Source organism: Canis lupus, chromosome 2, assembly GCF_003254725.2.
Source record: "Canis lupus dingo isolate Sandy chromosome 2, ASM325472v2, whole genome shotgun sequence".
NCBI lineage: Eukaryota > Metazoa > Chordata > Mammalia > Carnivora > Canidae > Canis > Canis lupus.
Genome location: NC_064244.1, coordinates 58929083 through 58955802, shown reverse-complemented (window position 1 = coordinate 58955802; position 26720 = coordinate 58929083). Strand labels below are relative to the sequence as shown.

Here is a 26720-nt window from a genome sequence, read left to right as displayed (position 1 = left end):
GAGGAAGCTTAGAGCACATCTTAGACTTTGTGCTCATCAGGATTTTCAATCAAGATTAGCACTAATATCTATGAGGTTGCCCTCCCTTGCAGGTATCAAACTGTCATCGCTAGCAGTTCCAGGATTATTAGGACACCCATTCTGTTGGTGACTGATAATCCCCAGTGTTTCTCTGGCACTCTTTTAAGTATGGGAAGATTTAGAAGTGGGGAAGGGAGGGTACAAGGATTAAAATAACCCCCAGTTAGTGGGGTTGACTCACTCTGAACTAGAGGATGCAGTGAGCCTTGGCAGCCAAGTTGGCCAATCACATATCCGCATGGACCACTTCCATTGGTTCACACGTCACTTACAACCATGAGTGTTTGTCACTTCTTTGTATAGCGTGACTTGGCTTTCACTATAGATCGTAAGAGGGTCTTTCCAGTACTTTTCTTTCTGCTCTCCAACATACTGGAAGGTAGAGAAAAGAGCCTGGAGAACTGGGGACTAACGCACATGACCTTCCTTTCTCTCCTTCCTTCCTTTTTCCCTCTTTCCTCTTTCTTTGTCTGTCTTTCTTTCCTCTTCTGTCTTTAATGTATCTGCATGTCTGCGCCTGTGAAGATTTGCTTTGTTTTGAGAAGGCGAATTATGCAATTGTTACCACGCCCCATGCACATACCCACTTAACTTCCAGGCTAGGCTTGTTTTCTCAACCTCTTTAAGTGATTTAGCTGGGGAATGTTCCATGGGAAAGACAAGAAGTTCAGTAATGCCATAGTTTGTTTCCCTCAGAGTAGCTTATCTTGCTAAACTCAATGTTTCATGAGGGGTGGGGGGGTAGGAGGAGGAAGGGTGGGAACGAGAAAGGGCGGGGGGTGTTCCTGTGGTTCTTCCAGCAGCTGTACATTTTTGCAGTGCAGACAGCTGCCCTCAGCCTCTCTGTCTCCCCTCAAGTCTAATGAAGTGGTGTTGGGATTTGGGGGGATGGGAGAAAGACCTCCCTCACATCCCCTTACTCTTTCTTCCCATGTACATTCTTGGCTAGTCTGTAAAGACTTCATAATGGTCTTATCTCAGTTTGTCCCTAAAAATCTCACTGTCTCTTGAGCTCCTGTGGACATTCCGACCTGTCCTTTCAGACTCTCTGGTATCTGATGATGAGTAAGGTCCATCCAAAGCACGGCATAGTTCACTAGTTTGAGATCATGTCATTTGGAGGGGTCCTATCTCTCTGAAAAAGAACAAAGAACTTTTTCATCTTTGTGTTGAGTTTAGCTTCTTTATTTTTAAACATATTCTGAACTGTCTGCATCAGATTGGTCACATGTCCAGATGAGTCAGAGTTGAAGGCTGAGATGATAGGGTAAAAACAGTGGTGTCTCAACATCGTTGATATTCATTAATTCAGTTTTAAATACTAGACTTTTTGTCAGCACTCCTGAAGCGATTGAAATATACCTAATGGAATTAAGAAACAATGCTGGCTAAACCCAAAGTCATAGCACAGTCATTTCTACAGTTATAACAACATCTCAGAATGTCCGTAACAGCATGCCTGTTCATTGCATTCTTCCTCAGAGCTGTGTTACCGAGCAGAGCCATATGCTGCCCCACCAGCACTATCTGATGTATCAATAAGACAAAGTCCTCAGATACTGCCGGACACAGCTTGCCTTTGTTGCTGGCTTGACAAAGCACCATGTTATCTGCCTCTTGAACTTCTTACTAGCTCCAAGTCCTATCTCTTCTAACTCCCGATCCTCCTCTTGAATCTCCTGATATACTCAGCCTAATATTTCATCAGCCCCCATCCCCATAACAGTATGTACATGCACCAGTGGCAAAGCCTTACTTCAGGGTCAGCAGACTTTTTCTGATAGAGCCAGATAGTAAGTTGTTTTTTTTTTTTTTTTTTTTTGTTTTACTTTGCAGCATGTATGGTCCCAAACTTCCAGGGCAACTTGTACAACTAAAGAGAAAAATTCATCTTATCCCACTCAGAAAGATTTCTCTGTTACTCGCCGTCACTTAAGCCACAAAAGTGCCCTGATCTGACTGTCAGCATGAGCAAAAAATCTGCATGCTGCAGCACCCTACCTTCTCCAACAGGAAGGGGCAGGCAAAGATACTTGTTATTGTTGGACCTCATTTAACAGTGGAACTAATACCAAGAACCAGGCAGACAGGAAAAGAACTCGGGATAAAGAGATGCATTCATTCCACATAATGTGAAGCAGTAATAGAAGATCTATAGAAGTTTACAATAGCCCAAATGCTGGATTGTCAAAGTGCTAAAGTACACACACACTTTTCTTGTCTAATATTTAAACAAAGAACATAGTAAATGTCAGAACTAAGTGCTAGTTAGAAGGCCGAAAGGGGAAGAATCATGACAAGTTTCAAAATTATTTTACAGGATGGAAAGAATAACCACCTATCTAAATCTTTTTTTAAGATTTTATTTATTTATTCATGAGAGAGAGAGAGAGGCAGAGACATAGGCAGAGGGAGAAGCAGGCTCCATGCAGGGAGCCCGATGTGAAACTCAATCCCAGGACCCTGGAATCATGCCCTGAGCCGAAGGCAGATGCTCAACCGCTGAGACACCCAGGTGTCCCCACCTATCTAAATTATATCGGGTGATGGCCTGTTTTGCAGTGTTGTTGATAAAAAAAGGCAATGAGTTCGTGCTAGATGATAGGTAACTGAGGAGTTAGAAACCAGTTTTTCTCATCTGTAAAGACAAATGGTACAACACTAGGACAACTGAGGGAAGGTATCAGTAAGAAACAGAGCAGACAAGAATAAAGATTCAGAGTGATCGCTAGTAAATCGGATGTGGGGTATCCTACAAATTGACAGTGGCCACTCGAAGCACTAACTGCAGCCCATCTCAGTCCTTAAACCTTACCAACATACTCTGTTTTCATCAGCTTAGGAAATAGAGCAACAGTCAGCAAACAACAGCTGGTGGGCACAATCCAGCCCGCTGCCTGTTTTGTTAATAAAGTTTCATTGAAACGAACTATGTCCATTGGTCTATGTATTGCCTGTGGCTGCTTTGTCTACAATGGCAGAGGCAACTACTAAGCAACAGTGAAGCCTTCTATCCTTTAAATTTGCAGTTCAGGTTTGATTTGTAATATAGTATTTCATAGTTCACATGAAAAGAACTATTGATTGCAATCTCATTTAATCAGGATTTGTTATGTGACATGTCCCCATAACTTATATGATGCAATTAACAGCAAAAGGCTATAACTTTCCTATGCAGTTGTACTAGTTGGCCTAAATGTTTGGTGGTCCTATATGCCTGACCATTTCCCTGTCCATGTCTCAGATTGTCTTAACTCCTCCACTTAATCCATGATGGTATTTTCTCTCACAGCGTGTTGTTACATTAGGAATCTCCACTGAAGTGTGAGAATTATAAGCTTTATTTTTGGCTCCTCTGTGCAAATATACCTAGGAGATGCTTAGAAGGAACAGAAAGGAGGCTGCATGAGTTAAAGCTTAACTTTCTTTATAAGCATAAGTGAGCAATCACGGGCCTCTCCCATGAGCATAAGGAAGTAAAGAACAGAGCTTTGTAAAGAGCAAATTGTGTCAGACCAATTTAATTTTCTCCTATGACAGAGTGACAGTCCAAGATGATAACAAAGAAGAAATAGATATTATCTATATGGGCTCTAGAAAGGCTTTTGAGTTCATCCAATATGACATCCTCATCAATAAATGAGAAAGGTCTGGTCCAGATCATGCTGCAGTTAGGTGAAAGCCTCCCTTGACAAGAAAGGGTTTGCTGCAAGCAGGAGCTGTATGTCCTTCTGGATTCAGCGCCCCCACCTTGGCATTCTGTTTGGAGGAGCACCATACTTGATAGGGAGCCACCAGGAATACTTGTCAAAACCAGATGATATGTCAAAGCAGGGATAAGGGTGAGTATGTCCTTAAAAGTGGTAGAACCAGACCCAAGAAAAAGGAAGATTAAATTAAATCAACATATAGCATAAAAACACTTGGGCCTGAGAAGGAAAGGAAATGCAAGATAAGAATGATGTCACTGCCACTATTTCAGGGCACATGAGGATCTAGACTCCCAGAATTCCAGAGCTAAAAGGACCTTACCCATCCAACTGCCCACCTTCCTCATTTTACAGAGGCAGCTAGCTGGAGAGAGGGAGTGACATGCTCAAAGCTACACAGCTGGTTAGTTGCAGTCCTGAGACTAGAACTGCTCGTCAGTATCCTTTTTACTTCAAACTGTCTCTGTTGACTTTGTATATATATACATATATATGGGCTTCTTGAGGCATCTTTTACATATCCTATCACTCACCCATTTCAAGCCTACAATTCAGTGATTTTTTTTTTTTTAATAAATTTGCCAAGTTCGTGCAACTATCACCACAGAGCAGCTTAAGAACATTTCCGACACCCCACTGTGTCTCCTGGTAGCATTAAGTGTTAGCTCCTGTCACCAGCTGTCTCCTAGCCCTAGGCAACCACAACAGAGTTGTCAGTCCTTTGGTGTGACTCTAGGCCTGGTCTAGAAGAAAGACATCCTATCTCTGTGGATTTGGTTTTTCTGGACGTTTCAGGGAATGGAATCATACAGTAGATGGTCTCGTGTGTCTGGCTTCTGTCAACGTAGCATAATGTTTTTGCAGTTCATCCATGCTGTAGCAGGACTTTGTCGTCTTTGAATGACAAAAAGTACTCCATTATATGAACATATTGCATTTTTTTTTTCAACAATTGGCGGACACTCAGGTTGTTTCTACTTTGGGGCCATTATGAATAATGTTGCTAATAGCAATCATGTTTCTCTACTTTTTAAATTCAGTGACTTTTCCCCCTCGAATAGAGGCTAAATTTTCCATCAGATGTGTCATCTTCCTCTACTCTTTTTCCCTGCTGATCTGGACAGTCAATTCCCCCAGATGGCAACCAAAGTTGCTATTAATGTTCTAATAAATAGCCTCTGGGGATCCAATAGTCCAGAGAAGAAAAGGCTTGCTAATCTAATAACAGTCTTTTATTCGAGGATGGCTTATGAGAAACTGTTAGCCAAATGCCCTCCATCTTCACAGAAAATAAATGAGAGGAATTGGATTTAAACCTCAGGGAAAACCACTTCAGCTGGGCATGAGGAGGCGTGTTTTATATGGTAGTGGTTGCTATCAAGTTAATTTGCAATATTATAAAAACAAAGCCCATGTAATTTCCTCTGAGAGAAGCTCTTATGAATGGGTTTACATCTGTCTGAGGCCAGATGGCCCTGCGATCCCCTCAAAAGAAGACAATCCTTTTGTGGCTCTTTCTTCCGTGTGGTGAAGAAAGACATTTGGCCTTCGGTGTTCACAGAGGCCATTTCATTGTGCCCATGAGACCAGTTATTGGAGTCATTGTGTCATAAAGCCAGTGGTTGGAGAGTTTTACCCAAACCACTGGGTGTGGCAGAAGGAGACATTTCTCCCATGCCCTGAACAGAACAGTGTCCCCTGCTACTGCTCTCTCCCTAACAGTAGCTAGAACAATCGTTATTCACTTCTAGAAATTATACAACTCCCAGCGTAATTTCACATCTCATCTCCTTTTGACTTCCTGTTCGAGCCTGGGTAGTTCCCACTGTGAGACAGATTGTCACATGGCGGTTCAAAGCCCCTTCCAGTCCGAGTCTATTCTGCAGATTGGCCTCTCTGCTGTCATGTCTAGCAGTGGACCATCATCACAGTGGATGGTTGCTTAAAGACCACACATCCTTTAGCTTCTCTGTATTTTTACTGTGTTGTCCCTTCACATCCTCCATCTTTTAGAGAACTCTGGCCTGCACATCATCTTCTGTAGGTAAATCTTCTTGTTGGCAGAATTCATCGCACTCCCCTTTTGGGCACTCACAGGGCTTAATAATGCAGTACACTACCTTTCCTCAGTAGCTTGCCTTCCCTGAGTTTTTCTTTCTTTATCACAAATACTTTGTCTTTCAGAGGAATTCTATGAAACTTAAATACCAAAGAATGCTGCACACAAATGTCATATTTGGTATTAAGTAAAAATGTGAATATAGATGTCAGGTTATAATTACAATTAGTTTTTGGTGGGTGTCCTCCCTCAATCCTTAAGTGCAGCAATCTTGATGTATTCACCTTTGTCTCCTAAATACTGAATCCAAGTCCTGATACCTAACTAGTGAGATTGAATCATTATGAAGTAGGCAGAGAGATAGTATTACCATCATTTGGCAGATTTGAAGTTGATTTCCAAAATGCTAAGTGATATAATGACTTAGTGGTTATGTCTTGGCCGCCTTTTCCTGAGTTCACCAGCAGAACTTCCAGAAACCTCTGAAAGACTGGTATCTTGTCTCTCTATCTAGTATCAAAGGTTGGGTTGGTTTCTCAAAGTATTGTTTGAGACTACTTGTCATAGACTGACTTCTGCAGATACTTATTTAAAAATATAAAATCAAACCTCACAAATGTAATTTTGAGCCAAAAAAAACCCCACAAAATCAGAAATGGAGAACAGTACTTCCAATTTTACAGAAGTAAAATTATATAAGAGAGTACTATGAGCAACTGTATGTATCATGAATCATTAGGGAAATGCAAATAAAAACCACGATGAGATTATTACCACCTCATGCCCATTAGGATGATCTCTGTCAGGAAGGAAGAAAAGAAGAAAGGAAGGAGAAGGGGAGGAAAGGGGGAGGAGGGAAAGAAGGAGTGTTGACCAGGCTGTGGAAAAATTGGAACCCTTGTGCACTGTTGGTACAAATATAAAATGGTATATCTACTGTGGAAAACAGTATGGTAGTTCTTCAAAAAATTAAAAACCAAATTAATATTTAATTGGATAGTTCTGCATCTGGGTATACATCCAAAAGAATTGAAAGTAGGGATGTGAAGAAATATGTGTATGCCCATGTTCATAGCATTATTCACAGAAGCCGAGAGACAGAAGCAACCTAAGCATCCACCAGCAGATAAGTGGATAAGCAAAATGTGTCTTATACGTGCAGTGGAATATTATTCAGCTTTAAAAAAGGAAATAAATCCTGACACCTGCTACAACACGACTGAGCCTTGAACACATCATGCTAGGTGAAATAAGCTGGTCACAAAAGGACAAGTCCTCCTGTGATTCCACTTATGTGATGTCCCTGGAGCAGTCAGATTCACAGAGATGGAAAGTGGAGTGGTGGTTGCCAGGGCCTCGCAAGAGGAGGGAATGAGGAGTTACTGTTTAATGGGGACAGAGCTTCCATTTGGGAAGATGAAAAAGTTTCTGGGCATAGATGGTGGTGATGATCGCACGATAATGTGAGTGAATCTAATGCCACTGAACCGAACTCTTAAAAATAGTTCTGATGGTAAATTCTATATCATGTGTATTTTACCACAGTTTTTAGAAATTCAATTCAAATTTTAAAAACAAGACACAAAGAAATATATACTGTATGATTTCGTTTATTTACATCACAGCCATCAGTTGATAGTGTTCGATGTCAAGATAATGGTTACCCTTGGGAGGGAAGAGTAACTAGAAAGCAGGAAGAGCTTCTAGGATATGCTAATATTCTCTCTCTTGATCTGGCTGTTATGACATGGGTGTGTATAGTTTGTGAACCTCTCTGCACTCTACAGTTGTGATTTGTGCAGTTTTCTCTGTGCCTGTTACACTCCAAAAAATGATTCCAAAAATGTCGATCATCAGCCTGACAGCAGACTACAGAATCAGAATCCCTGAGGATGGGACCTGGGGACCCTGCATCTTAAAACCCTCCCTTCCAAGTTTTTCGTAAGAGCATTGGATTTGGGGATTTTTGCTAAAAGAGAGGGACTAGGGAAATAGTCTCCCAATGCCAAGAATTCCATTCTGCTCTAACAATAAATATTCCTTAGAAAAGAAATTCTTGATATCTTTGAGTCATTTAGCTTCTCCTGTTAGGAAAATGCATATCATCTTTCAGGTATGGAGAAATCAGTGATATATAGAAATGAGTATTTTAATAAATTACATTTTAAAATATTATTTCTTATAATTCATCATATACACAGTAGCTTATGAATATTTTATTGAGGCCCTCTAAAAGCTGGCAGGTGCTAGGACCTCATGGAAGTCCCACTCCTTTAGTAGGAGGGAAGACATTGCACCATGGGGCGTGGCACCATGCAAGCAGGTACAGAAAAGCCAGTTCTTCTACCTCTAAGCTAATGAGACTCCATCTCAGCTCTCTCCACACCATCTCCAAAACATCAGCAGCTTCTACACTTGCTCCTTAAACCAAAAGCATGTTTCTTGCAAAGGCTTTATTGGAAGGGGCAGATCGAGGCCTTGGAGAAGCCCTTGGAGGCCTTCTTGGAGGAGGTGGTCAGAGAAGAGGAGGAGGAGGAGGAGGAGGAAGAAATATTGGAGGGATAGTTGGAGGAATTGTGAATTTCATCAGTGAGGCTGCAGCAGCTCAGTACACCCCGGAACCACCTCCCACTCAGCAGCATTTCACCAATGTGGAGGCCAACGAAAGTGAGGAAGTTCGTCGGTTTCGGCAACAGTTTGCACAGCTGGCAGGACCGGACATGGAGGTGGGTGCCACTGACCTGATGAATATTCTCAACAAAGTCCTTTCTAAACACAAGGATCTGAAGACTGATGGCTTTAGTCTTGACACCTGCCGGAGCATTGTGTCTGTAATGGACAGTGACACGACCGGCAAGCTGGGCTTCGAAGAATTTAAGTACCTCTGGAACAACATCAAGAAATGGCAGTGCGTTTATAAGCAGTATGACAGGGACCGCTCTGGGTCCCTAGGAAGTTCTCAGCTGCGCGCGGCTCTGCAGGCAGCCGGGTTCCAGCTGAACGAGCAACTTTACCAAATGATCATCCGCCGATTCGCCGATGAGGATGGAAGCATGGATTTCAACAATTTCATCAGCTGCCTGGTCCGCCTGGATGCCATGTTCCGTGTCTTCAAATCCCTGGATAGAGATGCAGATGGCCTAGTTCAAGTGTCCATCCAAGAATGGCTGCAGCTGACCATGTACTCCTGAAGTGGGTGCCGAGAAGCCAGCGCCCACCCCGAGGACGGGACTCCTGAAAGCCCAGCCATGCTGTCCTGGAGCTGTCGTTTCCTGTGAGCTCCTACACCAGCTTGCATGCATCGAACTGGGGCTGTCCTTTACCGCTTAATTAAAACAGATATTTTTTATGAAAAACAGATCTTTTTTATGAAAAATATTCCGGGTGGTTTGTATGTCAGGTTTTTGAGATACTGAATGTATATGATGGGGCGGGGGAACGTGGGGCAGAGCCCCAGTCGAGTAGATTTTAATAGAGCATTGCTTATTTGGTGAGTGAATTCCAAGGAGCAGGAAATTTGTTGTTACTGAGAATGAAATTTTGAAAAAATCTTGGAATAAATCAAGAAAGCCCTCAAGAGATCTATTTTTTTTTCCCCCTTTAAAAAGGTGAGGAGGAGAGAAGTTCAAAATCTGTTTTCCTCACATCTGGTCTTTCCATTATGTAAATAAATAAATAAATAAATAAATAAATAAATAAATAAATAAATAGTGTTTTCCTGGAAACCTATTTAACCGTATAGAAACAGGTTCAGAAATGAGAAAAGCAATTTCACATAAGGTAAGTAGATAAACATTTTTAATGGTAGAGCAACTGTCTAAAATTCCAGAATTCTTTAGTCCTGTTTCTCTAGTAAGATAAGCATGCAGCAAACTTGTTTTGCTTTGATTTGTTTGTAAAAAGGGTTAGGGCATTGGAGAATAAAGGGTGGATCCGTAATCTAAAATGTCGCTCTTAATCATTCTTACATGTTCTTCATACAAAATCAGGCATGCCCGGCGCGTGTTGGCTGACTGGTTCTTGTCATGTCTTGCCCTGCCCCAGAGCTTGGAATGGTTTTTTTGTTGTTGTTGTTCCTCTTGAAAAACTGCAGACAGAAGAAATGTAAGCAAAGGAGGAAAAAGAAAAAAAAAAAAAAAGGAAGGGTTGCATGAATTGTAACCAATTATGTAGTCTATAAAGGAATATAGAGATATATAAAGATACATAAATATTGTTGACTGTTACAGTGCTTCTCACAGCTGACTGCAATTCAGAATCACAGGGAGAGCTCTTTAGGAATACTGACACCTAAGTCCCACCCCAAACTGGTAAACAGAGAATCTTGAGAGGTGGGGCCCAGGGATGAGTATTTTATCCCCAGGTGATCCAATAAGCAGGTAAGGTCACCATGCCAGAGCAGTGGTCTCTGTCTTGTGTATGGCCCTTGGTTTGGCCCTCTCATTTTGATCAGGAGGTTATGGTGGGCATAATCCAGAATCCTCCAGCAAGTAGATTCAGCCTGAGGGGATGCGTCTGCAAGTGCTCAGCTCCCCCACCTGCTATTGAAGTAGCCCCTCCTGCTTCTCTGGCTCTTAATGCATTCCTTCTCTCTCCCAGACTACTTTAGAGGGTCCTCCTGAGTTTGAAGATAAATTCTTCCTTCCTCTTTGGACTCATTTAGAGGAGCGTTTAACTATGGAACTGATGTAACTCTCCTGTTAACAGCCCACAGCTGCATGTGAGAAATCCCCAGTGAAATCAGGAGAGGTTGGCATTTGGCCTCCTCGCTCACCATCATCACCATCATATAATATTTATGCAACACCACGCACATATAATTCTGCACTGAGCCAAGCACAGAGACCACATCTGCCTTCCTCTAGGGACTTGTAAATTTAAGTTTGCTCTGGTGTGCTACTTAGACCAGGTATGGTCCTATCAGAATGAGATCACTGCCAGCAACCACACATTAATATCAGGATCCTTATTTTAGAATCAACCCATTCATATGTCAGACATGAGTGTAGGAATATAGCCAAGAAAGGGGAAAGCTGCCAAGATGCCTTTTAAGGTCTCAGAATATTAAGTTTATTATTTAACCTTTCCATATGACAGTTGTAGAAAGGGCAGCAGAGCCTTACCTTTTTTTCCTCAGTTAATTCTAAATATTTTATGAAAGTTAAGACGGTTACCTCATGCTGGAGGTGATATTAAGTATTTTTCTTGCTCCTAGGGTCAAGGGATTATCTGCTCTTAGGATTCACTTCCTGCCTGTACAGGGCAAACATCCTGAAATTACGTACATTTTTCTTCTGTTCTCTTCTGGATTTGTATAAAACTTGTATAGGTAACCCCAGTCACTAGCGTAGACACTAGAAAATCCAGTCTAAACTCTGGACTTTTTTTAAGTATTCAAAACTTTGGCATTGTGTGGAACCATTAGCATAATGAATGATTGAATTTCTTAGTTTTTATCTAACAGTTGATGTTTTAAGGGGACATTTTCAATGTGTGAGGGAATATTTACATGGTAATTTTTTTTAATTTTGCCATTTCTATGTGGAAGCTTGCTTATAGGCTAAGACTTTATATGATTCCTATTCCATCCCATGATTTTTTAGTTCTAACATTAAGCAATACAATCGATGTAGTAAGTTGAAAATAATACTCAATGATCTTATAAAGCATTTGAAATTGTACCATCTACATTTTTAAATTTCAAAACATCCCATATGACTTTGAAAAACATCTTTATGTTAATACAAGCCCCTGGATTCCATAAACTGTGACTGCAGGAAAAAAGAATGTAGTTCTGTTTGCACGCATGCTGTACACCTAAGAAAAGCAGACCTCCAAAAATATGCAGAATGGGTACATCATCTTAAAGATCACTTTTTAAATATCTTTTGAGTAGTAGTGCATTTATTTTTAAAAACTTTTTTTTTAAGTTAGCAATTTTGTCAGTAATATTGCATGACTAACCCATCATGGGGCCTTAAAAAAATATTCACAGATGCACCTGCAGGGCCCTGATATTTAACATGTCTATCAATCTTGAGGTGCTTTCAGAATTACTTCTTTAAAGTGCCTGTGTTTAATGTTAAGTGGATTAAAGCAATTTAATTCTGAGAAAATTGGTAATACAATTGTGTATGTGGGTAGAAACATGCTCTTAATAAGAATATTTGAGTAAACAGAATGCCTCTTCCCAGTCTCCTCTGGAAAACTGAGAATTTCCTGTATTTTAATAATAGTACTCCTTTGGATTTATGAAGCATCTTCAAAGACTCAAAGCCTTTTCCCCTTTGGCTGCTGCGTAATAGGTTCTGGTTTTATATAAACATTTCTAAATTGTTTTGATGGCATTGATTATCCCTTATTTGCAGGGATGATACAAATTATAACACATCAAAGACAATATAGTCCTCATCCTTGGGAGTTTACCATCTCAAAAGATATTCAGAACAGTATCCTTAAAACTTTAAGATTTAAAGTTTTAAAGTATCCTTACAATTTTAAAGGTTATAAAATGCATTTAACTCAGTAGGAATAAAAATGTTCAATAAATTGGACTGGGAAAAGCCTTAGGGAATGGATACCTGAGAATCAGACACAAGAACACCATCATTCATTTCCTTCTGGATTTTTATTTTATTTATTTTTTAGACAATTTTTCTTTCTTTTTTTTTTTTTTAAGATTTTGTTTAATTTATTCATGAGAGACACAGAGAGAGGCAGAGACATAGGCAGAGGAAGAAGCAGGCTCCCTGTGGGGAGCCTGATGCAGGACTAGATCCCAGGACCCCAGGATCATGACCTGAGCCAAAGTCAGATGCTCAACCACTGAGCCACCCAGGTGCCCCTCCTTCTGGAATTTTAAATGGACCACATTTGAACATGTGATCTGGAACTTCCCACTGGTCTGAGAAGCCAGTGTTGTGTGACTGTGGGGACGGCAAGGTGCTAGGGCCCCAGGAGGTCCCAGTGACCCCCAGCCTTCACTTCCACACTTTTCTGATCCTGCCAACCACCACTAGATCCCACCATCTAGAGTGTCAGGCAGGTTCAGTCACCCTGTCTTTTGCAGTAACCCAATACAAATCTATAGTTCCTCCTTGGGACTGTCCTGGCCTCCAGATTAGGACAGATGATGGAGGGATTAGAGTCTCCTTCCAGAAAGCTGGGCTCCTCCTTTGAAATGTGGCCTTGAAATATTTTCAAGTCTAGATTTTTAAGTTTATAATTCTTCCTGAGAAGATCAATAGATTTTTAAAGAAAAAAACCCCACAGATTTGAAGTACAGTTTTTATCATGGAACTGGTTTGAAATTAAAAAATTAAAGGAGTGCATTTTGTTGTATACTTTTGTATTATCTGTTTTTGAATGTATTTTATTAAGCTACTTGCTTTAATTTGAATGACTTGGAGTCCGATCACTTAAATTTTCATTGTAATTAATGGTAATAGCAAGTTTTATGACCTCAAATAAAGTTTATGTCTCATTTTTTTATTTAAAATCAATTAACATATAGTGTGTGATTAGTTTCAGAAATAGAGTTTAGTGACTCATCGGTTGTATATAATACACAGTGCTCCTTACATCACCTACCCTCCTTAATGCCCGTCTGCCAGTACCCCGTCCCACCACTCCCCTCCCCTCGAGCAACCCTCAGTGTGTTTCCCAGAGTTAAGAGTCTCTTATGGTTTGTCTCCCCTCTGATTTCGTCTTATTTTATTTTTCCCCTCCCTTTTCCTTTGTCCATGTGTTTTGTTCCTTAAATTCCGCATATGAGTAAAAATCATGTATTTGACTTTCTTGATTGACTTATTTCACTTAGCATAATACCCTCTAGTTGCATCCACATTGTTGCTAATAGCAAGATTTTTTTGATGCTGAGTAATATCCCATTGTATATATATCTTTATCCATTCATCTGTCAATGGACATCTAGGCTTTCCATAGTTTGGCTATTCTGAACATTGCTGCTATAAACATTATGATGCAGGTGCTCCTTCAGATCACTACATTTTTATCCTTTGGATAAATGCCTACAAGTGCAATCGCTGGGTCATAGGGTTCTCTCTCTCTCTCTCTCTTTCTCTCTTTAGTCAAAATGAGTTAGTCGAATGGGTAACTTCAAAGATTCCTTCCAGTTCAAAGTTTTATTATTCTGAATTTGGAAACTTAACAATATATGTTTTATTGATCCAATAATAAAATATCTGAGAATAATTTCCATACTGCTTTTTTATCCCCTTCACATTACTAAGATGAAAACTTACCTATAATTTCTTGTGTGATTGATTACCAAGGGTCTGCTTCTTTTTGTCAGCCAAAACCATTCAGAGATAAGACTGCTAGTGAATATTAGAGGTTCAGAATATTACTTTGTTTTGTGAGTAGTGGTAATATGAAAGGTCCTTTACATTTCCCTTTCTCCATCTACAGAATGAGTAATAATGCTTGACTTCTGCTATACATAGGGTTCAGTGGTATAAATAAAAATTAGAGCCTCACAATGAAGAGACAACATAAATTCAAAAGAATATTCCCAATTGTACAATCTATGATTGTAGGTTCATTGTCTACTGCTCATTCTTCTATCTGTTCTTCAGACCTTCCATTCAAGACTTCTGTGTTGCTTCATAGAGAATGTCAATTGAGGAACAAATGCACCTAAGTGAGCAATAGGTATATCGTTCAATAAGCTGCTCGGCCTCTAAGGCTAATGAACAACAGCCTTCTGTGATGTGTAAGGAAATGAATGGTGGTGGCACAAGAAGGAAATCATGTTACTTAAAATTCCACTGTCTTTGAAATTTCTAGGGTGATGAAAATCTTGTAGCTATTATTTGTGGCAGTGGTTACCCTGGTGCATACATTTGTCAAAACACATTAACTATACACTTAAAATGGATCTTTTCATTGGATGTAAATGATACTTTAAAAAAAAAAAAAAAAGATCAGTTTCTTTAAAAAAAATTTGGTTCAAGAAAAGGAAAAGGGGCACCTGGGTGCCTCAGTGGGTTAAGTGTCCAACTCTTGATTTCGGCTCAGGTCATGATCTCAGGTCATAGGATCCAGCCCTGGGTTGGGCTCTGCACTCAGTGCGGTGTGTGCTTGAGGCTCTCTCCCTCTTCCTCTGCCCCCCCCCCCATTTCTGTGTTGACTCTCTCTCTCTAATAAATAAAGCTTTTTTTTTAAAGGGGGGCATGGTAGAAATACAGCTCCTTTATAAGTAACCAAACAAAAATGGAAGTCACATGACCTGAGTTTTGCCTTAGGCATAAACCCTTGTTCCTTAAAGGGAAATCTTAAAATATCTTTGTTTCTACCTTCCTCTGGTGGGAAACTGAAGTTAAGAAGTGAAGTTATTCCTCTTTTTAGTTCCCTGTGGTAAGATACAACAGTAAGGTAAAAGGGACGCTTGATCTTTGGAGTCTTGGTTGCTTTGAGAAGCAGATCAAAGCTGCAATTTTCTTCCCTAGAAAAATGTACACACCAAAACTGCACACAAAAATGTACACACCCCCTATCAGGGGCCTCCCCTTTCCCCAAGCTCATCGACAAAACCCCAGTGAAGAACACTTGCCTTAGTTTTAAAGTGAACCCAGTGTCATAGGTAAAGATCAAGGAGAAAAAGGTAGTATTTATTTTTAGTGCCTACCTAAGTGTGCTGAGCATTGGAAATACACCGCCACACAAAGAGAACAGTCCTTGCTCTAAAGGAACTCCTAATGGTTGAAATGTAGATACTTAGTCACAGTTAAAAATTCCACTCTTATTGATGCCAAACATTGTTTGTTCATCTGTCAAGTACCACACTAGCTTTGTTGGTCCTAGTTCACACTTTATGTGGGAATTCATCACTTGCAGATTTTACTGCCAAATTGCTTCTAACACCTGAGATCATCATCATTGGGCTTGTTGACAGTTCCCTTTCCTTTTCCCCACTTCGTCCTTAGTGTTCCTGTCTAGGAGAGTAATTCATATGTAGGGAGGTATATAGATACTCATATCACACTAGTTAGAAGCTTAGAAGTTCAGGATCTCCTGGGGCCTCTCATCACCAGGTCGCTACTAAAATGGCTCAGGCTCATTCCCTTGCTCCTGGTTTATTACAGAGGGAGCCCGCAACAAAGAAAGAATCTATCTGCAATCACTGCCTCAGTTTGCCCTTTCCCTTCCCTTCCCTTGTCTACATGTATAGGGTTGTTTAGTGACCCTGATCCCCCTTTGGTGACCTGCTGGTGTTGGCCATCATGGCGGGGCCACCACCAAGATTCTAGATCCTGCCTCGCAGAAGGGCTTCCTCCGGGGCTGAGCTCAAGAACCCATGCTGAGTGCCACAGAGCCACCAAATGGCCTCTGTTGATTAAATGTTTATATTCATTACTAAACAAATATATTTTACTTCCTCCTGAATGGGAATAGGTAGGCAGGCCCTTTGTTTGCTCTTCCCTCTCAGTGCCAACTTTCTTCTAAATAGGCTCAGTGCATGATGATGTTCAGTCATGTGACGTACCTGGATTTCACCTTTGGGGCTGTAATTAATAGTAATTAATGGGCCTGCTAATTGATTTCTCCCCTCCTTCCGTAGAACCACGATGGCAGTATTGACTTCCGAGAGTATGTGATCGGCCTGGCTGTCTTGTGCAACCCTGCCAATACAGAGGACATCATCCAGGTGGCATTTAAGGTACTGTCAGCCCTACCGAGAGCCTCCTAGTCAGTCTCATGAACAAGTGTCAACTCTAAGTGTATTATCTGAAAATCAGTGAAATCTGTTACATGGATTTATAGATCTGCTGTAACGTGTCCATGAGGGTAATGCGATTAAAGCAATTGCTACTGAGAATAAAGAAAACACAAGCACCCATTTGAGCACAGGGGACGTCTTGGGGAGCCGCCCTGCTAACGGCATCAAGATTGAAGAGCGGGTGATTTAACAAATTAGTCTTAAAAGTGATTTCTATCCAGCCTCTCCATTTGAAGCCCCAAAGTACAGTTTATAAATAAACACCACCTGTCACCAGCCATCCTAATTCACCATCTGGAAAGTTCCCATCTACCCTTATTTTCTCTGTGTGCCAGAGATATTTTAAGTGCTCTTTTCCGGATGGAATTTGTTTTGTTGTGGTGATGGCTGGTGAGCATCATGATACGTGTCCCAAGTTCCCACCAGGTCTGTTTTCCCTGTAGTATTGCATATATTTTCACAGTGACATAGGGGCAAAGGGCAGTGGGGGAGGGAGGGTTGGCCGGTGAATAACACCCATAGCCCCGTCCCCAGCAGGACTCAGTGCAGGTCTGAACTGTTAGGACTTAGACTCCATTTATCACACACATGCCCAAGAGGAGGAGAAAGAAACCATTCTTAAAGTGTGTTTTTCATTTTTCAGAGATAAAAGGTGCCTCATCTAATTAGTAATAAGTAGGATGTTCACTTCCAGTTCTAAGTTGTGTCATCTACTCTCAAGTGAACCAAAAACTTGATTTCCATGCTTGTCTTTGTATCAAGCTCTCTATATGTACTGACTCACCCTTCAGCCACTTGGCGGTCTCCCTGCTTCCATCCACCATGACGACGGAGGACCGTCTCCATTCCTGTTTCCTACTCTTCTCTTTTCCTGGTTTCTGAAAATATCCCACTGTGATTCTGACAGATTTCCTCTCTCCTGTGTCATCTAGACAGACTGTTTCTCCAAGAGTCCTTTCTCACGTTTTAGAGGCCACCAGGGCAAGCCTTAGGAATGCTCATGCATTTTGTCATTTACAGAGAAGTCCCCAGGCTTACCTTTTTTTTTTTTTTTTTTTAAATTTCAGATTGGCTTAAACTGAGTTAACTGTGAGGCCTGTAAAGAACCTAAGTGGTTGATGCTTAGCAGATGGTCCTACAGCAAGGGCCAGAACTTTTTCCAAGTTTAAAACGTTTGGCTTTTACAGACTTACTTATTCATCATAAAACCTAAAATTATACACATAGCTAACTTATTCCAATCCAGATATTTCTGTTTCTGTTTTGGGATTGTATACCTAATTATAAGTTTAGCTGAGCAAATGGTCACTTTAGGTTTACCGATGAAAGACCTGATAGAAAATTTGGCCCTCTGTCACAGTAATTATTGTTTTTAAACGTCGTGAGATTTTTCTCTAGCCTAGACCTTGGTCTGGTATAGAAGAGGGAAGCAAGGAGAACCTAAAACTATAATTAGCTCTTTTTCCAGTAAGACAGGGGTCATGCTTTACATTGCTTATTTTTCCACATTCTTTTTCAGGAGTGTTTGATGTTTTTGGAAATACTTTGGCACACTTTTATTTTTCATTTAGTCGTATCCTTTTATATGCACAGAATCCTGTTGCTTCCTTTTATCTGGGAAGCACTTCACAGTGAACTCCCCATCCTTGAGCTCATTTCATCGTCATAGAGACCGGCAGAGGTAGAGTTCTTCAGCTGTGAGCAATGAGCATATGCTATGGCCGAGAAATCTACCATAAGGCCAGGGAGATGGCTCCAGAATAGACTTGGTGACAGGGACTCCAGAGGACCCTACTGCAGGGACTGCTCTGTATTAGTGGGAGCACCCCCAGCTCTGCCCACAGTCACATTCCAGGGAGTGTTCAGATGGTCGTGAGCCATGTGCTTGCTGGAAGGACTGGATGTATGGGCTCAGGGTCTCACCATATTCCACGTAGTGGACAGATATTGTTCCTCCAAAAGCAACTGGGGTGTTAAGCTTCCTACCAGAGTCCAGAGTGTGGGATTTACCTGAGGTCTGGGTACTCTGTAGCACAGAGATTATCGGGAGAGATGAGTAATTGAGGAAAAGTGAGTGTTTTAGTGAGGGGTACAGCCTGGGGTAGTTGTGACAAAGGCCAGATAGAGAGGAAGTAGAAACACCCAGCCTGGGCCTGGTGAAGGGAATTTCCACAGAAGTGAGAGCCACCGAGCACCGAATATGACCATTGAATTGCTGAGGATTGTGTGGGAATGGAAGGCCTCTCAAGAAAGCTTCACACTTGTGAGGAGTGGGGTATGACGGGATCTCCTCACAGTTACTGCCAGAAGTCCAAGGCCCCTAGAAAGCCCTGGGCTGCAGTTTGTGCAAATGAACAAATGCTAACCCACTTTTTCCTCAGGGGCTGTCTTCTCCTTCACTTGGGGGCTAAGTGATCAAAAATAGGAAAGTCCCTGCTTCCTCAGCTGAGGCAACACATTAACCACCTTTAGGGCTAGTGTTCTCCTCCCACCCTGGTCAGACTATGCTTGTGGTTCTGCTCATGATTATCATACCTTATCTACTGCCTCTGGTTTTCTGGTTTTGGTCATGTGTTTGGTCAGAAGTGACGCCTTAAAGGCAGGAGCTCTAGATGTCACCTGCCTGGATTTGGATGCCGGCTCTACCACCAACCAGTTGTGTGGCCCTGGGAAAAGAACCTAACTATCTCATGCTTCAGCTTTGTCATCCAGAAGACAGACCTACTGACAGCACCTACCCTGCCTAAGACCACGGTGAGGGCACAGTAATCAGTTAACACAAGGAAAGTGATTCAAACACTCTGGATCAGTGCCTGCAAGGAATCAGCGCCAGCATCCATTTAAAAACCTTAATGCCAGGCCCAGGAGAAGATTTTGAAGATGAGATATTCATTATCTAACAATTATCACTGTTTTGCCACTTGACTTTCAACCCGTCCCACCTACCTCCTTTTCCTTTCGGCCTATAAACATGTTCAGAGTCTCCCTTCCTAGCGACGACTTCCTTTTGTGCTTAGCCAATGCCCTGTTTACCTCCTTCCTGTTATTCCACATTTCTCAAAGAGCCCGTGCTGGTTGCCTCTGCCATGCACCTCTCTTCATTCCCAGTGTCCCATGACCACCTGGCCTCCAATTCCCTCAAACTGTGTTTCCCGAAGGCATCCAGATCTCCTGGTTACCAAGCCCAGCAATGCTCTTTGCTTCTTGTCTGCCCTCTCTGTGGTGTTTGACTCCCTGGGCCCTTACCACTCTCAGGGTGTCTCCCTCTTTCCAGAAAGAGGTGCACTCCTCATTTCCCATTCTCTCTGATGCCTTCTTCCGAGTCTTTCTCTGCCAGCTCCTCTTCTCTGCACACACTTCAATTCATGCCATTCCCAGGGCGTCTCATCACTTTGTACATTCTCTACAGAGAAGCTCCAGCGCCCCCAGACTTGGCAGTTCTTACCCAAAGTCATGGCTTGAGCCTCAACCACCCTCCTGAGCTGAGGTGCTGCAGGCTCGTACCTTCCCCTGGCACCTCTGACTCAAGTCTCACCTCTCCAGGTCCAGCTTTTGGTCTATTGCTCTGGGGAACGGACCCCACTCTCCCCAGGTGCCCAAGCACCGTAGCCCACTCTCACTCCTCCTTGCCATCCCCACAGGCCCCGATTGCTGGCCAGGCCCTGCCTTTGCTTCCTCCCAAATTCTGCTCCCATGCTCCCTGCTCCTCCATCTCATACTCTTCATTGTTTTTCCCACTTCTAGTCTTTCCAGCATTGAGTCTAATCCATCCTCCACACTCTCAGTTCACATATAATCACACCACATCCCCTACAGCCATAATCCCACAGGGTCAGGTGAGACGTCATATAGCCATCATGGCGTGATTCCTGCTTGTCTGTCAGTCTCCTGGTCTGAGCCCCTGGCAATCACTGCCAGTCCTCGTGTGTTCTTTGTGTTCGAAGACCCAACTCAACCTGTCAACTCAGTATAGCTTTCCCTGACCTCTCTCATAGGATTCATCTTGCTCTCTACAGGACTCCCACGTCCTTTGGACTTACTTTTATTGCAGCCCCCATTTTCATTTTCTCTCTTCCCACGACCAAGCCACATGTCTCAAGGGTGGCAGAGACCAATCTTCCTATAGATTCAGCTCCCTAGCCCCTGGCACAATAGAGGTGTGAATTTTGTTTTTTAAGATTTTATTTATTCATGAGAGACACAGAGAGAGGCAGAGACATAGACAGAGGGAGAAGCAGGTTCCCTGCAGGGAGCCCGATGTGGGACTCGATCCTGGGACTCTGGGATCACGCCCTGGGCCGAAGGCGGACGTTCAGCTGCTGAGCCACCCAGGGATCCCTAGATGTGTGAATTATTTAAGAGTTTATTTTCTGAGATTTCTCTGTACCACTATTGCTCTGCCCACATGCATCCTTATATTTATCTACTCTTTCTTTCAGCTGTTTGATGTTGATGAGGATGGCTACATAACAGAGGAAGAGTTTTCCACCATTTTACAGGCGGCCCTTGGGGTGCCTGACCTGGATGTTTCTGGTCTTTTCAAGGAGATAGCCCAAGGGGATTCTGTGTCCTATGGTGAGTAGGCAGTTTGGTTTCGGCTTTAGTTTGCCAGGAGGGCATCCAACCACAGACAGACCCTCAGGCAGGAATGTGATTTCCCTCTACTAATTGCATTAACAATAGAAATAACAGGAGTGATGATGATGATGACAGGAATAATAGTAGTAGTGAAATAAGAAGAGCTACTTACTGAGCACTTGTATGCTAAGCACTCTTCTAAACACTTTTTAATACATCTTTACAGCAAACCTATTTAATCAGTACTCTTAATGATTAATTTATTGAGATGCATGGAATTTAACTTACCTAAGGTCACATCATCTAGAGAATGTCAGAGCCAGGATTCAAAAACCAAGAGTCTGGTTCTAGAGCCTGGATCTCTGCCCTCCCCACCTTATTTCTCATCTGCTGCCCCTCCTGGAAGAGTCTTTTCCTTTCTGCTATCACTGTGGCCAAGCAAAACTGAGCAAGTTAACTAAAGTGGTTGTAACTCTGAAGGATAGAGGGGTACAGGTAAAGTACCAACAGTAACTACAGCAGCTAAACCATCCATTATCACACTTGCCATTAGCAGCTTAGGCAAGCTTTCACATAGGCTCGTTTTCTCCTGCCCTGTGGATAGCACCCAGTGAGGTCACATAGGTTCATTTTCTCCTGCCCTGTGGATGGCACCCGGTGAGGTCGGGACCATCATGGTGGAAGAAGACTACAGCAGGTCCATCCATCAGGGACCAAGCTGTCTCCATATGCCTTGAGTCCACACATCAAAACAAGACCCCCCCTGTCTGAAGGATGGTATACCAGTTTCCACATATTTCCCAGTACAGTTGTTGAGAAAAACCCACTTGGGTTGAGAGGCCTAGGTGACTGCTTCCCTGCCTTAGCTTTGATGTGGTCATTAAGGTCAGGTTGGCTTATCTTCCCCAGCCTTCCCCACACACACCCACACAGGCTACATGGGGTTTCCTCTGGAATGCCTCTTTCCTTATGGTGTTCAGAGAGTTTCAGCTATTAATTTCCATGGGATAGGGGAATGAGATCACATACTTCTCTCACTGTCTGTTTTTAATTACTATCATTCTGCTGCCCTTTATTCCATTTTAGGTAATTAAGGGCCTACAGCACTTACTTTATTGAGTTCATGGAAGGGAGGGAGGGAGGAAGGGAAGGAAGGAGGGAGGGAGGAAGGAAGGAAAGAAAGAAGGGAAGGAAGAGAGGAAGGAGTAAGGGAGGGAAAAAGGGAAGTACATACTAAGATAAAATATATGAGTCATAAACCCTTTGTGTACTAATTCTCTGACCATTTTCCTTTCACAAGTAAGACTCTTTATTGCTCTGAGCTGCCAAATTTGGAACAACTATTTAGAGTAACCATTTCATTGGAAGTTATACCAGAAACGATTCGTTAGGTAGTCATAACTTTACCCATTGATTTTAACAGATTTTTTAGGGAAATCTGCTTTGCTTTTTTTGGAGTTCAGTCTTTTTCTTTTTAGAATACACAGAATATCTCCCTCTCCCCCAATATTATGTCAGTTTCTTTTTTTGCAGGAATATTTGGAGGTATTTAAGTATGATTTTTATAAAAGGATAACCGTTGGAATGTATCAGAATATGACCATCTAAGTTGTTTTCCTTTTCAGTTTTCTGTTAGCCAAATTAATTCCACAAAGTAGCCAGTTTACAGAACTTCTTCTAGAAATGAGTTACTTTTTTTTTTGAAATGAATCACTTCTTAATGCCACTAACCTCTCCAAAGAAGGCAGAGACCTTGATCTTTTGAACAAAGCACAAGTCTTGAAAGACAGACCTTGGTTTCGTAAATCAGCTCTCATGTTTACTTTCCATAGAAGTCACTTATGTGCCTCCATCCTGGAACTGGCTCATGCAGATGAACCTTTATTTTGGATGTTAAGAAAAAATATCCAAAGACCATGTTAATAGCTTGCCTGATTTGGAAACATATAATGGTCTATTAGTGTAAAATAATGTTGCAGTTGCAAAAATGATTCGGGCTCAGTCCAGTGGCTTCCTCATCACTGAGACCTATTTCTGTCTTCAAGACTTGTTAGTTGGTCTAACGTGCTGTGAAGTAGACTCTGGGTTATCAGATGATTTAAAAAAATAATAGAAATAGAACATGGGGTTAAAAATCCTTTTGCTATAGAGCCAAATAGGTAGCTAATTCAAAGTCGAGGCTCCTTATGCTGTGTCAGCTCAATAAAGTTTTTCTCTGTCCAAACAGAAGAGGATAAAGGGATTTCAGAATGGAAGGTAGCCACACATTTCAGAAACTCTAGGTTGTTGGAGGCTTGATGTTCAAACTCCGCTGGTTAACTTAGTTAGCCTTCTATACCTCTACCTCCATTCCTAATTCTAAAATACCCAAGATAGAAAGAGGCCCGCTACTCCGAGGTCTTGTAATACGATTATTATATATTGTACACTCTACTTGCCTTTGTTGATCATTAGTCGGGGCTCAGCTTTTCAAGGCTGTGTCTTTGTATACCAGAATTAAGGGTTAAAATGGTTTTAAAAACCAGTAATAGAATGTCACAGGTAATAGCATTTTTAAACACTTTGTATTACAAAAAAAATTATAGCAATATAGAAAACTGAGTGAAACATAAACGTGAAGTGTAATGAGGTTTCATAGAGTGAGCACTTTGCATTACTACTGCTCGGGTCAAGAAATAGAACTCTTTAAGAACTCTGGAAACATCTGTGTGCTCATTCCCAGCAACAGCCACTCCCTCTCTCCTAAAGTGGGGCATGGCTGACCTGATTTTAAAAGGAATCTCTACTTGATTTCCTTTTTAGTATGTCACTACAAAATCTTTAAATATTATGTGTTAGGTTTGCTTGAGTTTTTGAGCTTCATATAATGGACTCCCACAGTATGTGTTGTTTTGTATCTGGCTGTTTTCATTCAACATTATGGCTTTAAGATTTGTCCACAGTGTTACAACACAGCAGTTCCTTCATCTTCATGGCCGTGGAGCCATTATGTCTCATGAAAATGCTACAAGTCTCTATTTCTGCTGTTGACCAAGCTTGAGTGGTTTCCATTTTTCACCTGTCATAACCAATGTTGCTGTGAACATTCTCAGGCATGTCCTCCAGAAGACAGCATGCACTCATTTCTCTAGGATATATACTCTGGGATAGAATTAATGGGTCATGGAGTATGTGAATCCTCAGCTTTACTAGATAATGGAAAAACTCTCCTGCAAAGTGCCTGGACAGTTTATAAGAGTCAAGTAATAGGATTTGGCAATAATTATATTATTAAAGTCATAGATGAATCTGTATTATGCTGAAAGAAGATTCGCCTCAATTTATTGAATTTTGTTTGTGTTTTTCCCCCTCTTTTAGAGGAATTTAAAAGTTTTGCCCTAAAGCACCCAGAATATGCTAAAATATTTACAACCTACTTAGACCTCCAGACGTGCCATGTGTTCTCATTACCAAAAGAAGTCCAGCCAGCTCCCTCGGTTGCCAGTAATAAAGTCAGCCCCGAAAATCATGATGAGAGTACCTCAGACAAAAAAGATGACTGAAGTCTAATATTCACAGTCAGAAAAGTCATTTCCTTGAAACTGTAAAGGGATTCATTGATAGCATTCTTCAAGTGATTTCTGAGTAATTATGATGTTCAAAATGGAAAGCTTTTTAAAAATAAAAATGATAGATTGCCTTATCAAAATGCTTTTATTCACCTATGTATATTATTAAGTAATATTCCCTTTCTATTATGTTATATTGTGTGCTGTATGATTGGTTTCCCGGTGATAAATATGTCTTTATGGATTTATCTGTTTAATTTGCAAATAATGGTGAATGAAATGGTCTCACTTGTTTACTGATGAGCATTAATCAACACTGTAAAGAGTTGTAAAAAGTGCACTTTTCAATCTAATTCCCTTTAAAGAAATGAAGTAATAGTGTTACTTTCCCATTCTGAAAATAAGAACATTGCAGGATTCTTTGCCTCTGACTTCACAGATGCATTATTTCATTTCCAGTTCAGTTTCTTGGATCACTAAATGTGAATTGGAAGGGGGAGTTCCCATTAATTCAATGAGACTTCTTAGAACTCAAATTCTTTTTATTGCAGATTTCCTTACCCACCTACTAAGGAAACTATCATTTTGCATGATCTACAGTTTAGAACTTTGTGTTAAAGACCAAGGCTATAACTAAAGGCTAAGTAGGAATTGCCTTATTGCAGGTAAACTTGACTTCATAATGAGAAAACGAATCACTTGCCACAGAGTCTAGTTTGAGTTGGATAGTTCGGAAGGCAGGGCTTGCCCACCAAATGGGTCACATTTGATCCATTTATATAGTGTTAGAATTAATACATTTTACCATTCAAATGGGAGTTTTATTTTGTTAAGTGTCGTCTCAAATTTTAGAGCTTGCCTGAGATATCTACAGGGAAAACACAAAAGGTCCCAAAGTATTGAAAGCTAGAGAACTCAAAAACCTTATTAAGGTGAGGCAGCAATTTAACATTCTTTCCATTAGGTCAGGCAATAATTCCCTCAAGTGCTATTTTTACTGGATGTCACACAGCATACTTATTTGTTGTTAATGTCACTGTGTTTGAAATTTTGAACAAAGAACCAATTTATATAATACAGTGTACAAAAATAATCGGTTCATTTCTGAATTTTGTCTTTGAAATCAATCTCTTTGTTTTGGTTGTATTTCTGAATTACCCCCAAATTCATTTTTTAAAGCCATTTGTGAAGGTGGGAAGTGTCACGAGAGGTGAGTCAGCATTTCAAACTAGTTGTACACGTTAAGCTGTGAGTGTTCTAATTTAATGAGTGGATTTGGATAATTGCTTACTAAAATGTTTTATCCTTAAATGTATAGGATCGTTTGCTTTTTGTGTGTCTTAAAGCTGTTTAGACAGAGTATTGAATGAACTGAAAACAACTGCCTAAGTAATTAGAAAAGTTACCTCTATAATAGTGTCTGCATATGTATGTACTACTCAGGTACCATGATTGCTTTTTATCATAGAAAAGCCACATATTACTCCCATTAATTATGAAAAAGTAGCATTGTAAATTGAAAGTTTTCTATGAGGCTCTTGAAAATGATTCCTTTGTTTTCCCATTTTCAAATAATATTTTATGCTCCTTAAGTCCACTTCTGCCAATGTAATATTCCTATTTTATTATGTTATTGAATAAACAAACTTGCTATATGAAATTCTTGGCAATTAAAAAATTCTGGTTTTACCATTTTGTCTCCAAGGTAATATTACCTTTTTAATATTGTGGTTTGAATGTGTTTGCATATTTATGACTGCGATTAATCATTCTTGTTTGTATTTAAGCTTTCTGAAATGTCAGGCATGATGTTGCTCTAATGAAAAACTCAAATTTTAGCCAAAGTTGCAATAGTTAGTATTCTCATGGAAGTTGACTTTTGTCTGGTGGGGTGTGTATGATAACACAGTCATGATCATCAGTATCCCTACAGCCTAGGCCTCTTCTTTAGGCCATGGTAACAAAGATTTCCTTCAGAGAGGCTGTTCTCCTCTGAGAACTTG

The 26720-nt window shown here is 41.0% G+C and overlaps 2 protein-coding genes across 4 annotated transcripts in view; both read left to right on the top strand.

Moving 5' to 3' along the window:
* LPCAT2 (lysophosphatidylcholine acyltransferase 2) overlaps positions 1-26409 on the top strand; it is a 68477-nt gene extending 42068 nt beyond the window's left edge. For all 3 annotated transcript variants that reach the window (XM_025447065.3, XM_049104283.1, XM_025447064.3), the window contains 3 exons: positions 16433-16531; positions 21031-21166; positions 24527-26409. In XM_025447065.3, coding sequence (XP_025302850.1) covers positions 16433-16531; positions 21031-21166; positions 24527-24711 — 420 coding nt within the window. In that variant the 3' untranslated portion in view covers positions 24712-26409. The remainder of the gene's footprint in view (positions 1-16432; positions 16532-21030; positions 21167-24526) is intronic.
* Positions 907-9558, top strand: CAPNS2 (calpain small subunit 2). Its single transcript, XM_025447068.3, has one exon. The coding sequence runs from the start codon at positions 8286-8288 to the stop codon at positions 9039-9041; it is 756 nt and encodes a 251-aa protein (XP_025302853.1). The 5' UTR covers positions 907-8285; the 3' UTR covers positions 9042-9558.
* Positions 26410-26720: the final 311 nt, after the last annotated feature.